The sequence below is a fragment of the Danio rerio genome, chromosome 24 (assembly GCF_049306965.1).
Source record: "Danio rerio strain Tuebingen ecotype United States chromosome 24, GRCz12tu, whole genome shotgun sequence".
Taxonomy (NCBI): Eukaryota; Metazoa; Chordata; class Actinopteri; order Cypriniformes; family Danionidae; genus Danio; species Danio rerio.
In genome coordinates, this window is record NC_133199.1 from 8,870,001 (window position 1) to 8,885,000 (window position 15,000).

Consider the following 15,000-nt stretch of genomic DNA (forward strand, 5'->3'; position numbering starts at 1 on the left):
TTATGTTGCACTGTATATTGTTTTGTATTTTTAAGTCCACACACCCATATTTGTGTAGACATTTGAAACGTTTGTAGTATGGTAAATCATGGAACACATCCACTGCTGATTGTAACAACTTAGTATTTCATCCTTACCTTACTTCATGTTAAATCATCTCAGTCATAGTATTTTTATAACACATAAAAAATTATTCTTATTTCGTGTGAAAGCCATCAAAGCAGTCTGGACACAGGGCATATGTGATATGTAATTTTAAATGACAATTTATGTTGATATATTTGTTAAATGTCTGTTTTATTACAATTTAAGACAATTGATAACATCTTTGAAAAAAATAGAATAGATATACTAGCAGGTTACAAAAAAAATGCCTTTTATGCAATCTGACTTCTCTGTTGCATGATGTCCACATACAATGACAGTTGGAATAAAAACTACATTTTTATTTTACACCCTAAATTTTATTTTATAAATAACTATTCATCATACTTTAGTATATATCAGTATATATATATATATATATATATATATATATATATATATATATATATATATATATATATATATATATATATATATATATATATATATATATATATATATATATATATATTTATATATATATATATATATAAATAAAATCTTTTATTTATTTATTTATTTATTTTGCAATTGGCCTTGAAAAAAAGTATTTCACAGATATGCATGAGGTATTTAGCACACAGCCATCACTGTCGGCCATCTTAGATTAATGATGTCATCAAGCAAACAATAACCAGCCACTATATGGCTAGCCACTTTGACAATACTGCTACTGACACTACCCTCAAGTGGTTTGGAGAAAACTACCATGGTTTATGAACCCTAAATTAAGTTTAATTAACTATCCACAAATGTGGACATAATGCATAAAAGGGAAATAAAAAATGAACTTGATAACAAAAATAAGTTAGTTTCATGTATTTCTTACAAGCAACTAAATAAACAGTAAATTTGAAGACACACAAAAAATTAAACAATTTCATCTACTTAATTTATTTGAGGTTATAAATTTGAAAACTTGCATGTATAATTTTGGTACTTAGGAACATGACACTGGATTTACTTTACATTTTAATAAAAACCTAGTTGAAACAACATTATTTTCTTAAATACTCAAAAAAATGGAGTTTATGCTACATGAAAAAAACATTCGATTGAAGCAGAAAAGTTAATTTGGCTAGCATAATAAAGTTTGTTGTCTGAAATTCATTTTGCTAGGTGTTGTTGTGACTGAAATATATTGATGCAAACTGTTGCGTTCATTTTTTTATTTTACTTTTTTTTTTTTAGTCTTAAAAATATTATTTTGAGTGTACGTCAAACAGCTGGCTTAAATTATACTAAAACAAAGCTATGTTACTACCAGTGGTGAAAAGACTATTGGAAAATCACTTTATAAACTGATTTCACCCAGCTGCCATTTTAAACAGCGAAATCGAGGCTGTGGTGGGAAGAAACCCGGAAGTATTGCCTGATTCACAGAAGAATGTTGTGTACATGGCTGTATATCTTATCAGCGAAGAGAAAGTGACAATTTTTTTTTCCTGAAGGTCTGTTCTGAATAAATAATGAAAAAAAAAAAGGATATTGGACCTCATTTTCAGCTACGTTATGGGAAACGGCACTAGTTAGCTAACATTTTCTTTCCCAAACACATGTTTTAGATGCCTTTTATCAAACTTTAGTTAATAAACTGATTCTTTTACTATATTAGACCTCTCATGATACAAACTTTCGGTACTGAAATATTTTTTAAAAATATGTCCATTTTCCGTTAACATTTAAGCACTGTTGATGGTGTTCTTAAACAGCGCTGATTTGCCATGGTGTTCACATGCTCGACAGAAATTACTGATTGGCCGTGAAGGTCATCAGTTCACCGCACCTATGTTTACCAAGTGTAAACACAGACGAGCGATCCGCTGATAAATCGACTGATCTTCACGGCTTTAAAATGCTCCAATGTTCATCTATCTGAGTTTGCAATCTGTGATGAGCGGTATACAAATGACCTACACAGCCAATCACAGTCATTTCTGTATACCACAGGTGAATACTTTGGCAAATCAGCGCTGTTTATGAACGCGCTCAGCGGCGCTTAAATGTTAGTGGGAAATGGACGTTTTCAGTACCGGGACTAGACTATTTCAGACAACACCAGGATGTGCTATGGAGGACTGCATTGTTATGGGTACATATAGGCTGAAGTAGGGAAGCGTCCTCACAATGTTTACCTGCTGCCATGAAATGAAACTTAGGAGGACACTTAAGCGTATTACCCTTAAAAAGATTTTGATATTGTTTGATGCCTAATGAATGAGGGGTGAAGCAGAGGCGCAGTAGGTAGTGCTGTCGCTTCACAGCAAGGAGGTCGCTGGGTCACTGGTTCGAGCCTCGGCTTAGTTGGTGTTTCTGTGTGAACACCAACTGAGCCGAGTTTGCATGTTCTCCCTGCGTTTGCGTGGGTTTCCTCCTGGAGCTCTGCTTTCCCGGACAGTCCAAAGACATGCAGTACAGGTGCGTTGAGTAGGCTAAATTGTCCGTAGTGTATGAGTGTGTGGATGGTTCCCAGAGATGGGTTGCGGCTGGAAGGGCATCCGCTGCATAAAAACTTGCTGGATAAGTTGGCAGTTCATTCCTCTGTGGCGACCCCGGATTAATAAAGGGACTAAGCCGACAAGAAAATGAATGAATGAATGAACTGAATGATATTAAAGTGATTTTTACACCATATCTGCATTTTTAGGTCGTGGCAACAGCTGGAGGTTTGTAGTACACAGCATGTTGTTGCAATGTTTATAGTGCTGATCCTATACTTCCGGGTTTCCTCCCACCGCAACCTCGCTTTTGGGTTTTAAAAAGGTGGCCGTGTGAAAGAAGCGTATTAAAACTATCATCACCTGCCTAAAAATGTATTGCAAGTAGAGTTAAAGTATCTGTTGTAAATAACCCTAAGTAGCCCTTTTAAAGGTACTCAGGAGTGCATGTGTGTTAACAACATTCTGTAGTGCATTTATTTATTGTTTAAGGCCATTTTGGTCACCATACAGTAAACAACCATCATCTTATCATCAGTGACATTCAGTCTAAACATTAGTGTAACAACAGTGTAATTCTTGGACACTTTTAATGCTTCCAAACAGTTTGCAAGTCTTAAGGTTGTTTGGTGTGATGTGATTTCATTTCAACAATTTGAATTTTTTTTACCCTTTGAGTTTTTTTTACTTATTTAAATATTTCCCAAATAATGTTTAAAAGAGCAGGGAAATTTCACAGTATGTCTGATACTATTTTTTTTCTGGACAAAGTCTTATTTGTTTTTTTCAGCTAGAATAAAAGCTATTTTTAATGAAAAAAAAATAATAATTTTAAGGTCACAATTATAAGGCACTTTAAGCTATATATATTTTTTGATAGTCAACAGAACAAACCATCATTATACAATAACTTGCCTAATTAACCTAGTTAAACCTTTAAATGTCTCTTTAAGCTGTCCCTAAAGTGTAAAGTGTACTCAAGGGAAAGTTAAAGAACACATTTTTAAAACTAATTTGTAAATTACAATTCCTGAAAACAACCACTCAATTACAGTAATTTGAGTATTTGTTACTTTACACCACTGTTTGCTACCAAAAAAGGTGACTGGGTCTTCCAATAGCGAGAACTGCAATTCCTCTCATCTATTTCACTAAGTACTGTCTCTGTTTCTGGCGTCATGAGCAAAAGCGACCTTTGGCGATCCAACAAAGTTGAGTTGACTTTATGCAAATAAGCATCAATATGAGGCTGCATCCACCAATGGGAATGCACACAGTGATCCCCCGCCTGATACAGTTCGACCTCAAGCGATTTAAACGTTGTCAGTGAAAACGCCCCTTTTGACTGACATTCACCCATCAAATAAATTGAAGTGACTTGAGTCCCAAAGAGAAGCTCTTTTCCACGGTAAACACAGTTTGGCTTCCATATCTGTTTTTGTTGGAAGGGGCTTCACATTCACATTTGCATAACGTTGGCGGTCTTTGAAATAATGTCTTTGAATTATATCTTTGATTTAACTACATGGCCTGGCCATCTTCCAGTGTTTCTCATCCTTAATCAAACTCTTCTCTGTTCTTCATGCACACTATCAATAATGCAGTGCTGCAATGCAGTCTGACGCTGCTAGAATAACACTGATTTGTCAGAAAGGCTGTTATAGATTTAGGGTTGGGGAAATCATGCGATTTTTGTATATGTAAGTAAATACATTCTCAAATATGTGCTGGCAGAACTGATAAAAAAAAAGAGCCAAAAGAGAGCTTCTCTAAGGACAAAATCATGTGTCCTTTTTTTTTCTTGCGCAGTATGAAATGAAAGTTGATGTAGTATTTATCAAAGGAATTGAACACAGCAGTTTAACTTTTGAAATTATGCATAGGCAAAAGCTAAGGTTTGATCTCAGCTTGAATTTGATAATCATTTGAATTATTTACATGCGGGAATATGCCTGCCAGCTAAAACACTCGATGTTCGTTCTAGTGCTCTATGAGCTTTCACAGCACACAAAGGCGGCAGTCATCTAAAATGTAAACTCCACTGCAACTTTCTCTTCTTTTTTTGTTTATTGTTGCGCATGTCATAGTGCACTCTCAGAAACAAAGGTACAAGGTGGTACAAAAATAGTTTCTTAAGGAACAGTTTTGTACCTTTGTAAAAATTGTATCTTATATAGTACAGAAAAATGCCTCTCATGATACTGTTCTGTACCTTTTATACAATTAAAATGAAGGTACACAATTGTTCTCATAAAAAGATGCAAAAGTTTTGGACAGCTCCTTTATTACAATATCTATAAAAATAAATATTACTGGGAAGGCAAAGGGATTTCATGAATAATTTCCATAATAAACCCCGAATCCTCATTTAAAACCATACGTTTAAAGAAACTCATAAACATTAATTATTAAGTTCTATAATACAAATTATTGGTGAAACATAAAACTATATCTATTGTAAACTAAACATTTAAGGCATTTTTAATAAATGTTTGGTAAGCATTTTCTGATACACTGTCATTATTGATATTCACTATCAATTTGCTTTCCACCATGCACGTGAGCTGGCGAAAGCTGAGCTGCAGTGTTCACGCAGACATTTTAGTATTGTAAAGCTAATCAAACATTGTGCATATCTCATTTAAATACTTTTGCATAATTCTGTTTCTATTTTAAAATGAAGTAAACTAAACTAGCTTTTAAGTGATTACAAAGGTATTGTGTGTAAATTGGAGGAAAAAAATGTTTAATATTGTACATGGAAACATGTATTTCATTTTTGTGAAAAGTGTTGTGAAGTGTTCAGCAAAAACTAGATCTTTTGATTTATCTTAAAGTATTTTTTATGCTTTATTCTAAATTGAAAATGTGCATTTACACAAAAAGAAACTTTTTTTGTAAACTGTAAAATTGTTTATTAAATGTATTTGATGTTTTAAATTTACCGAAAATAAATTGACGGATTTTGAATACAGCAAAATACCTTTAGATAATGTCTAAAGGATCACATTTGACACTGTTAGGGTACAAAGTGTCTTGTCACTGCAGTGGTACCTTCATGGACAACATTTATACCTTTGACGAAGGTACAATATTGGATCTGCAGGTTTTAAAAAGCAAAAGTACATTTTGGTTTCCCATGGTAAAAATAATGTCCTCAAAGCTACAAACTCCAATGGTATAAATTTGTTTCTTTGTTTTAAGGTACAATTCTGTTCCATTAAAAGGTATTACCCCAGTGACAAGGATTTGTACCGTCTTTGGTACAACATTGTATCATTTTTTTTTCTGAGAGTGTGTGGTTTACTTGCTGAGATTGTTCACGGTTTCAATGCTCTTTACATTTACACAACAACGGGCAAAAAAGAAAAAGAAAAAAACACAGTAAGATTCACTTTAATTGTTTTTAAAGATTGTGGCCAAATTATCTCTTTTTTGGGGGGGTCTGGGGGGGGGGTCTGTTTTTCTTTGTTTTTGCAGTGAACTAATACTGTTTACAGACACACTGTAAAACCTAACAGTCAACTTTATCAAATGAAATGAGTGTAGTTAACTCAAAATGTGCTAAAAGTTAATTCTATTTATTTGAAAAGAATTTTAGGAGAACTTAACATTGAAGGTAATGAGTTAATTAAATGCCTTATTACTTAAACTAAAATGAAGTTCACAGTACTCACATAGATTAGTTTACAAACTCAGATGGTTTGTAGCAATCAGTTTCCTCAAACAATTTGAGTTGCCTTAACTTAAGTTTATCAGTACTCAGTTGGTTTGAGTTCTCTTCATTTATCGGGTTTAACTGTGCTCAAATTGCTTTATTTACTTAAATGAATTAAGTTCACAGTACTCATTAGGATTAGTTTTTAAACTTAAATGGTGTGTTGCAATTGGTTGCCTCAAATGGTTCGTGTTACGTTAACTTTTTGGGTTTTAGTGTAGAACTTTTCTTAGTCTAGTATCAAAAATGTTATGTCAGTATCTTGTGAACACTTGATATTTGTTGAATGAAATGATCCATTAAGGAATAAAATAAAAAAAAGAATCCCTTCACTTTGTAGTGCCATGCACTGCTGCATTCTTTTAAGATTGTCAACCTATAGTACTTAAAAAGCACAACAACATATGAAAGTATGTGAAAAATGGCACATCTGATTCATAACCTGCTATATGAGAGGAGAGGCATATGTTCCAGATGAGCAGTGTTTGCAGTTCAACATCATCTTACGTCCTTCCATTAAACTTTTTTTTTTTTTTAAACTCTACTCCTGTAACATCTGCAAATGCACCTATGCTATACAGGGATACCTGTTAGGACAGGCAGCGCTGGAATGTGAGGCCGGGCCTGTCTTACAGAGGGTGGGACAGGGTAAAGCTTCACCTGCTGTCGTAGCTGTGGCCCTCAACCCCATGTGCTGTCCCCGAACCGCAAGTGTGCTGTTGCGCACACCACCTCTTGTCTCACTCTCTTCCTCCGAGTCCTCCTGGAACGCGGGATTTACAGCTCCCTCCATCCTGCCTTTTTCCGCTGAGAACAGAAAGATGAGAATAAAACAGAGGTCAGACTGGCACGTTATTCCAAAGAACATTTAACGACAAGCAAAAAATTTCCTTCCCCCTGCAATGACACAGAAGCACAAGTTAAAATTAAACCCAAATCACGAAGAGGAAGGGTGTGTGAAAAAGAAGACGAAGAAGATGAAGGAGAAAAAGCAGAAGAAATGATTAAAATAATTACAAATTGCGCCCTGACAAGCAAGAGCAAAATTTAGCCCAGAGCCATTTGTCTGTAATTAGTTAATTAATCCTTACACAAATTATGAGCAATAACTCATCACGCGGGACTCACCCATCAGAAATTCAGCCGACTTGGATTTCTTCTGCTCAGGTTGCTCCACAGCCTTCTGCTGCAACTTCTGGAGGGAAATTGTTAAATGAATAAATTAGCTGCAGAATGAAGATCATCATTTCTGATCCGCAACTAACGCAGTATTTTAAATATGGGACGACACGAAAATGTCATTTAATTTACAACGCCGCTAAAGGGGTCAAGCGCTAATTGAACAACAGAGTGGAAGGAACTGGAATCATAAATAGATAAGTTGACATGAATGCCTGATGAAGGTCACATTAAAATACTTACAGTGTCCAACCCCCCACCCTCCCGAATCCCACCCCAACCTCCAACCCTGAGAAAAGCACAGTTTACTCCTCCAGAAAGGGGAGATACATTTTTATTTGAGCTATGTGGAAACGTTAAAGCTTTGCTGTGCGTATAAATATGCAAATCGTCATAAACACATTGCAAGGCTCAAACGCAAGAGAAAGAAAATAGGACAAGAGACCTTGCACCAAATTAAAAACATAAACCAGGGTTCTTCTTACCACATGTGGGAACTCTAACATGCTGTGAAATAAAAATAAAAATAGGAAGCTAAAAATGTAATGTTGCTGGTCTATCCATTTGTGGGGCGGTCTCTTATACATGTTTTCTGTTGTTATTTTAAGATTACATTTTTTAATTTTTTTAATAGGATCAAATAATGCAGAGGAGGTGTTAATTCTTACAATATAGTACTTATGCAATTGAAGTCAGAATTATTAGCCCACCTTTAAATTATTTTTTTTCTTTTATAAATATTTCCCAAATGATGTTCAATAGAGCAAGAAAATGTTCACGGTATGTCTGATAATGTTTTTTTTTTTTTTTTTTTTTTTTGGAGTAAGTCTTATTTGTTTTATTTTGGCTAGAATAAAAGTAGTTTTTAATTTTTTCGAACCATTTTAAGGTCAAATGATTAGCCCCTTTATGCTATTTGTTTCGTTTGTCTTTAGAACAACCCATCGTTGTACAATAACTTAATAGTTAAGCCTGTCTTTTTAAACTGTAGAAGTGTCATGAAAAATATCTAGTAAAATATTATGTACTGCCATCATAGCAAAGATAAAATAAATCAGTTCTTAGAGATTAGAGTGTTATTTCTAAACTATTATGTTTAGAAATCTTCTCTTCGTTAATCAGAAATCAAGGGAAAAAATAAACAGGGGGGCTAATAATACGGGGGTGGGGGGGGTGTAATTATTCTGAATTCAACTGTATAATGTAAATAAAGTAAACTCTTTTCTAAATCAACACATATGCAATGAACTTTTACAAGAAATACATTAATGTTCCACTAGCAGACATATTTTCAGATGTTTCTCTATTTCATGTTTATTATTTGACTGGTTTGGTTATGTAAGAGAAACCAGCCTAGATGTTGCAATTTAACTGCGCTTGTTCTCTCCTGCAGTGGTCTTAGTAAACAATACTAATTCTAAAATATATTTTTGGGGAAAAGGTTGGATTTCTATCAACTTATTATTTTTTTTTTATTAGCTTTTATGTAAGGTCGCAATAGCACAATATATTTAATGAATTTATATTATACATTTAATAATATATTTAGTATACAATATAATGTTATAGGCGACACAGTGGCGCAGTAGGTAGTGCTGTCGCCTTACAGCAAGAAGGTCGCTGGTTCGAGACTTGGCTGGGTCATTTGGCGTTTCTGTGTGAAGTTTGCATGTTCTCCCTGCGTTTGCATGGGTTTCCTCTGGGTGCTCTGGTTTCCCCCGCATTCCAAAAAACATGCGGTACAGGTAAGCTAAATTGTCCATAGTGTACGAGTTTGTATGAGTGTGTGTGAATGTTTCCCAGAGATGGGTTGCGGCTGGAAGGGCATCCACTGCATAAAAAACGTGCTGGATAAGTTGGCGGTTCATTCCACTGTGGCGACCTTGGATTAATAAAGGGATTAAGCCGAAAAGAAAATGAATAAATAATATGTTATAATCAATTATATAAGATTTTTACCAAAAAATTGAACAACTCGTGATCTCAGTGGCATATTTTAATAAATCCCAGGCAAGGCACAATTTCACATATTTGTTTTGCCTTAATGTGATTTATAAATAACATTTTTATACATATAAATGACACATATATATTTCTGTATTATAGGTATATTTTTAAAATGAATATATTTTTACTGCAGTACTTACCATATGCAGTGTGGAAATGTTGCAATGGCATTACATGTTAACTTTTTTAAGGTGATTCTTATAATAATAATAATAATAATAATAATAATAATAATAATAATAATAATAATAATAATAATAATAATAATAATAATAACATAAAATAATATCAAATTGTTGTTATTATTATTATTATTATTATTATTATTATTATTATTATTATTATTATTATTATTATTATTATTATTATTATACAAGTAGAGGTATTGATAATATTAATAATATTAGCAATAATAACAATAATAAAAATAATAATAAATAATAATAATAATAATAACAACAACAACAACAACAACAACAACATCATAACAACAGCAATAATGAAAACAATTATGATATTATTTTTTCATATTCTTCTTCTTCTTATTATTATTATTATTATTATTATTATTATTATTATTATTATTAGTTGTAGTAGTATTATTAGTATTATTACCAATAAATGCTATTATTATTATTATTATTATTATTATTATTATTATTATTATTATTGTTTTTGTTGTTAATTAATTAATTAGTTTATTATGATCATAATAATTATCTGTAAAATATAAATAACAAAATAATAATACCTGTTAAATAGTTTCGGAATTCCTCAAATTTTTCCGTTTAGATGTTGTGCAATAAAGCCAAGATCTGTCACTACATTATTTCAGTCTTGCATATGTAAATGAGCTCTGAACGGCACAGATGAAATCGATAAACACTGCTAGACATATGAACATTGCGTACAGATGCACAAAACATAAAGCATCGTCTTAAAGACAGCAGCTTAAGTGGGAAATGTTTTTCATCTTACATGACAGAGCAATTAAAGTTGAGCAGGACACATTCCAATCTGGAGCAGAGTTTAGAAATCTGCTTTAACATCCAACAAGCCCTAAAGCCACACATTCATTTGCACCGCTGAGATTAATGCTAATCTAATTGTAACTTATTTAAAAACCATTTGCTTTTCCCCCCACTCTCTTCAAATCAATTTCTCTAACAGTAAGATGGTAAAACTGACCAGAAATCTTAAATGTGTCAAATAAGTGTTTTTTTTTTTCCTTACGTTTTCTCATTTTTATGTATAGTCATTCTAACATGGCTGAAACATTTTTTTTTTTCTTGCACGTTTTGGTGCATGTCCCGCATGGAAATTTACAAGTGATAATTGGGCCACCACTTGAGAAATAAGCAAATAATGATTTTGCCAAAAGCAGAATGACACATAATTATCCTCACCAATTCAACATTTCATATTATCCGTCCGGCGCTCTCTTACACTGGTGGATTTCAATTATCTCCCAGTAACAAATCTCTTTAATTACTTTCTGAAGTTGTCACACCAGCATTGTCATACTCTTCTATTTTTCCCTGATGAATTTGAAATTCATTCTGTGAGTGTATGAGAGTGTGTGCATGTATGTGTGCGTGTCTGTGACATAAAATAACACTAATTTGTATAATGACATGGGTATGACATAGGTATTACAAGGAGAAGGTAGCTTTAGAGGACATTTCTGAGCAAGAGTAAAACTGCACAAAGTTTCCTACAGTATAAGGTGTAGGGTTGGTATCGGATGAAAGAAAACGGTATAAAAACAACTACACCTATAGCATGTCCCAACAATTTACAAATATAAACCTGTTTGTGTGTGTAGCCTGCATATCATCTATACATTCATTCATTCATTCATTTTCTTTTCGGCTTAGTCCCTTTATTATTCTGGGGGCGCCACAGCGGAATGAACCGCCAACTTATCCAGCATATGTTTTAAGCAGCGGGAGCCCTCCCGGCTGCAACCCATCACTGGGAAACATCCATACACACTCATTCACGCACATACACTACGGACAATTTTAGCTTACCCAATTCATCTATAGCGCATGTCTTTGGACTTGTGGGGGAAACCGGAGCAACCGGAGGAAACCCACGCAAACATGAAGAGAACATACAAACTCCACACAGAAATACCAACTGACCCAGCCGGGGCTCGAACCAGCGAATTGCACTAAATCAGCAGGTTAAACTGCCATCTAAATATAAAGTACACATCTAAAGTACTGCCAGATTAAATATGTAATATGATTTATATAACATTTATTTCAAACTTTCAGTACATAAAAACATAAATATAAATACAGTTTAAGTCAGAATTATTAGCCCCCCTGTTTAATTTTTTCCCCAATTTCTCCTTAACGGAGATTATATTTCTACACATAAAATAATCTGATTGGCTGATAGCCGTAATATATTTAAGTAATATCAGCACCCGTACAGCCTCTTTACCCTTTGTGTATTACTCCGCCCACATACAGCCAGCCAAAAGCAGACACTACAGATCTAGTTTAATAGATGCTTGCTCAGCTGTCTAACTGTCAGCTTATGATTTGAATCCAAAGCGGAAAAAAATAGTTCCTCATACAAAAGGGGTTTTGAGACTCTCCATGTTTTATTTTGTTTTTATATACACATAATGCACAATTATGTCAAACTGTTGTATAAACGCAATATCACACTCGTAGCAGTGTGATATGGCTGTATATCGGCACTGCTTGGGGCACTAAAGCACTCGGCCTGCAGCCACGTGCCAACGCACGCCTCCCACCAGTGCCGATATACAGCCATATCGCACTGCTCCTCGTGTGATATTGCTCATATATATATACTATTATTAAAACGGTTTCAATTACAATTGCACTAAATCAGCAGGTTAAGCTGACATCTTAACCAAGTACACATTTATATATAAAAACCCATTATTTTCTGACAGATAAAAGATTCATTAAGATTTATATGACATAAATATCAAGCTTACATAAAGACTTCAAAATAGTTTGCACAGTATAAAAACAATTACGCCTATAAACCTTTCATAGGAGTGATGTAATTGGCCCATGAACATTTCCTGCTTGTTGTCAAACTATTGCATAATTGTAACAAGAGGCAATTTAATTATAACTTAGCATTACAACATCATTTATCAATATGTGGAAATTAAATATGTATAACAGGACCATTAGGACCATTGTCATTGTTTACATCCCTTAAAATGGTCCATATGGAATGTCCCCACAAATCACAAAAAAAAGAATAAACCTATGTGTGTGTTACTGCTTGTGCGTGTGTGCATGCATATTTCAATTTTAATAGTTTTCTTTCTGTATTTATTATTAGTAGACTTTTTGTTATTAGAATGACACTAAATCAGCAAGTTCAACTGACATCTAAATATAAAGCACACATCTAAACATAAAAAACACATTGTTTACTGCCAGATTAAAGATTTATTTATGGTTTACAGTATATGACATTTAATTAACAGTTACATAAAGAATTATCTGTGGCGAATTTTTATTTTATTTTAAATAAAACCATTGTATTGTTAGTATTGTTGAACTCTAATTTAATAAACCTTTTTAATAATTTGCATTTCAAATATTGGTAAGCTTTCCCAGAGATGGGTTGCAGCTGGAAGGGCATCCGCTGTGTAAAACGTGCTGGATAAGTTGGCGGTTTATTCTGCTGTGGCGACCCCAGATTAATAAAGGGACTGAGCCGAAAAGAAAATGAATGAATGAATATTGGTAAGCAGAAAGATTTGATTATTCTCATTAAGGCACTCATTAAAAAATAATTAGAAGAATGCTCATCTCTCTTTTAAAATGTAAATACAAAATCATTCTGTAAGATCCCTAAAAAAAAATAATAATAAATTGATAAAATAAGAAATAATTATTTCTAATTCATCAGGCGTAATAATAATTCATAATTATTATTATTCATCAGGCGACCTCTGAGCCAAACTCAGTTAGCAAAAAATGTAAAACTGCATGCTTTTAATATAATGGACACTTAACAGATAAACATGGCTATAGCACATCAGAAATCCAGCGCCAGACTGGTGTAAGGTGCCAAGGAATTCTAATGATATGTGCCTTAAACTTACTATAAAACAACAACAAGAAAAAAATATGTCCCTGTCATCCGGAGGCATCCAGTTTGCCTCTGGAAACGAAACTGCTGGCATTTTTTTTCTCAATGAGCACTAACAAGATGCCACTAAATGCTGCGGACTGGACAGAGAGGAGCGGGAAACCCTCTCTAATGGATGACAAGAGAAATGTATGAGCTTTATAAGAGAATGTGATTGTTGTCGAAAGGAATTGGGAACACGGATGCCTTCTTCAGCCTGAGATCCGTTCAGCGGCTAGGCGTAAGGCTGGTGGGCATAGACCAGTTCCAGAGTGAATTTTGCATACTGTACGGATCATTGCCCAGTTCAGAGCAGTCACATTGAATCTGCCTTCAACCAATTGTGCTTCATGAAACCGTCAACCCTCATTTACGTCTGACTGTTTTCTTCTGCTGGCTGCAGTAAACAAGCCTTACGACAGTCTCTCTCTCTCTTTCTCTCTCTTGCTCTCTCTCCCTGTTGATGTGCTGACAGCCTCTGTCCTCTATGTTACAGCTTTAACCTTAAGCTTAAACACACACTCAGATGTACAAAGCCAAACCGCATGACTATGAAGCATATATGCACATATTACAAGACTTGATCTCAATCTTAAAGACCTTACAAAGAGACACAGTAATAATGCCTAACAAATATTTTATCACACAATCAAAACAGCGGTTAATTGGCGGTTGCAGCGATACCACAAAAGTCACACATTTTTGTTATACAGTTGAAGTCAGAATTAGTAGGCCCCCTGAATTATTATCACCCCTGTTTATTTTTTTCCCCAATTTCTGTTTAATAGAGGGAAGATTTTCAACACATTTCCAAGAATAACAGTTTTAAAAAAAACTATTTCTAATAACTGATTTATTTTATCTTTGCCATGATGACAGTAAATAATATTTTACTTGATATTTTTCAAGACACTTTTATACAGCTTAAAGTGACATTTAAAGACTTAACTAGGTTAATAAGGTGAACTAGGCAGGTTAGGGTAATTAGGCAAGTTATTCTATAATGATGGTTTGTTCTGTACACTATCGGAAAAAAAAACAAAAAAAGCTTAAAGAGGCTAATAATTGTCCCAAAAATATTTTTAAAAAAAATTCAAAACTGCTTTTATTCTAGTCAAAATAAAACAAATAAGACAAATAAATATTTCTTTTCCCAGAAGAAATAATATTATTACAGTACAGACATACTGTGAAAATTTCCTTGCTCTTTTAAATACCATTTCGGAAATATTTAAAAAAAAAAAAAATAAAAAAAATTCAAAAGGGAACTAATTCTGACTTCAACTGTATATTGACTTATTAACCGTTACAAAAACTTGCAAGTAGAATAGTTCATCAGGCTAAATAAAGTTTGTTTCAAAGCAATATAGCACT

General features: G+C 33.6%; 1 protein-coding gene across 19 annotated transcripts in view; it reads right to left on the minus strand.

The window, feature by feature from the left end:
• The window catches only part of ofcc1 (orofacial cleft 1 candidate 1), a 202,461-nt gene that overhangs the window by 160,171 nt on the left and 27,290 nt on the right, over positions 1-15,000 (minus strand). For all 19 annotated transcript variants that reach the window (XR_012399703.1, XR_012399704.1, XR_012399698.1 and 16 more), the window contains 2 exons: positions 7,429-7,495; positions 6,961-7,107 (listed from right to left, as the gene is read on the minus strand). Coding sequence is in view for 9 of the 19 variants with exons in the window: in XM_073941434.1 (XP_073797535.1) it covers positions 6,961-7,107; positions 7,429-7,495 (214 nt within the window). In the remaining 10 variants the exon portion in view is untranslated. The remainder of the gene's footprint in view (positions 1-6,960; positions 7,108-7,428; positions 7,496-15,000) is intronic.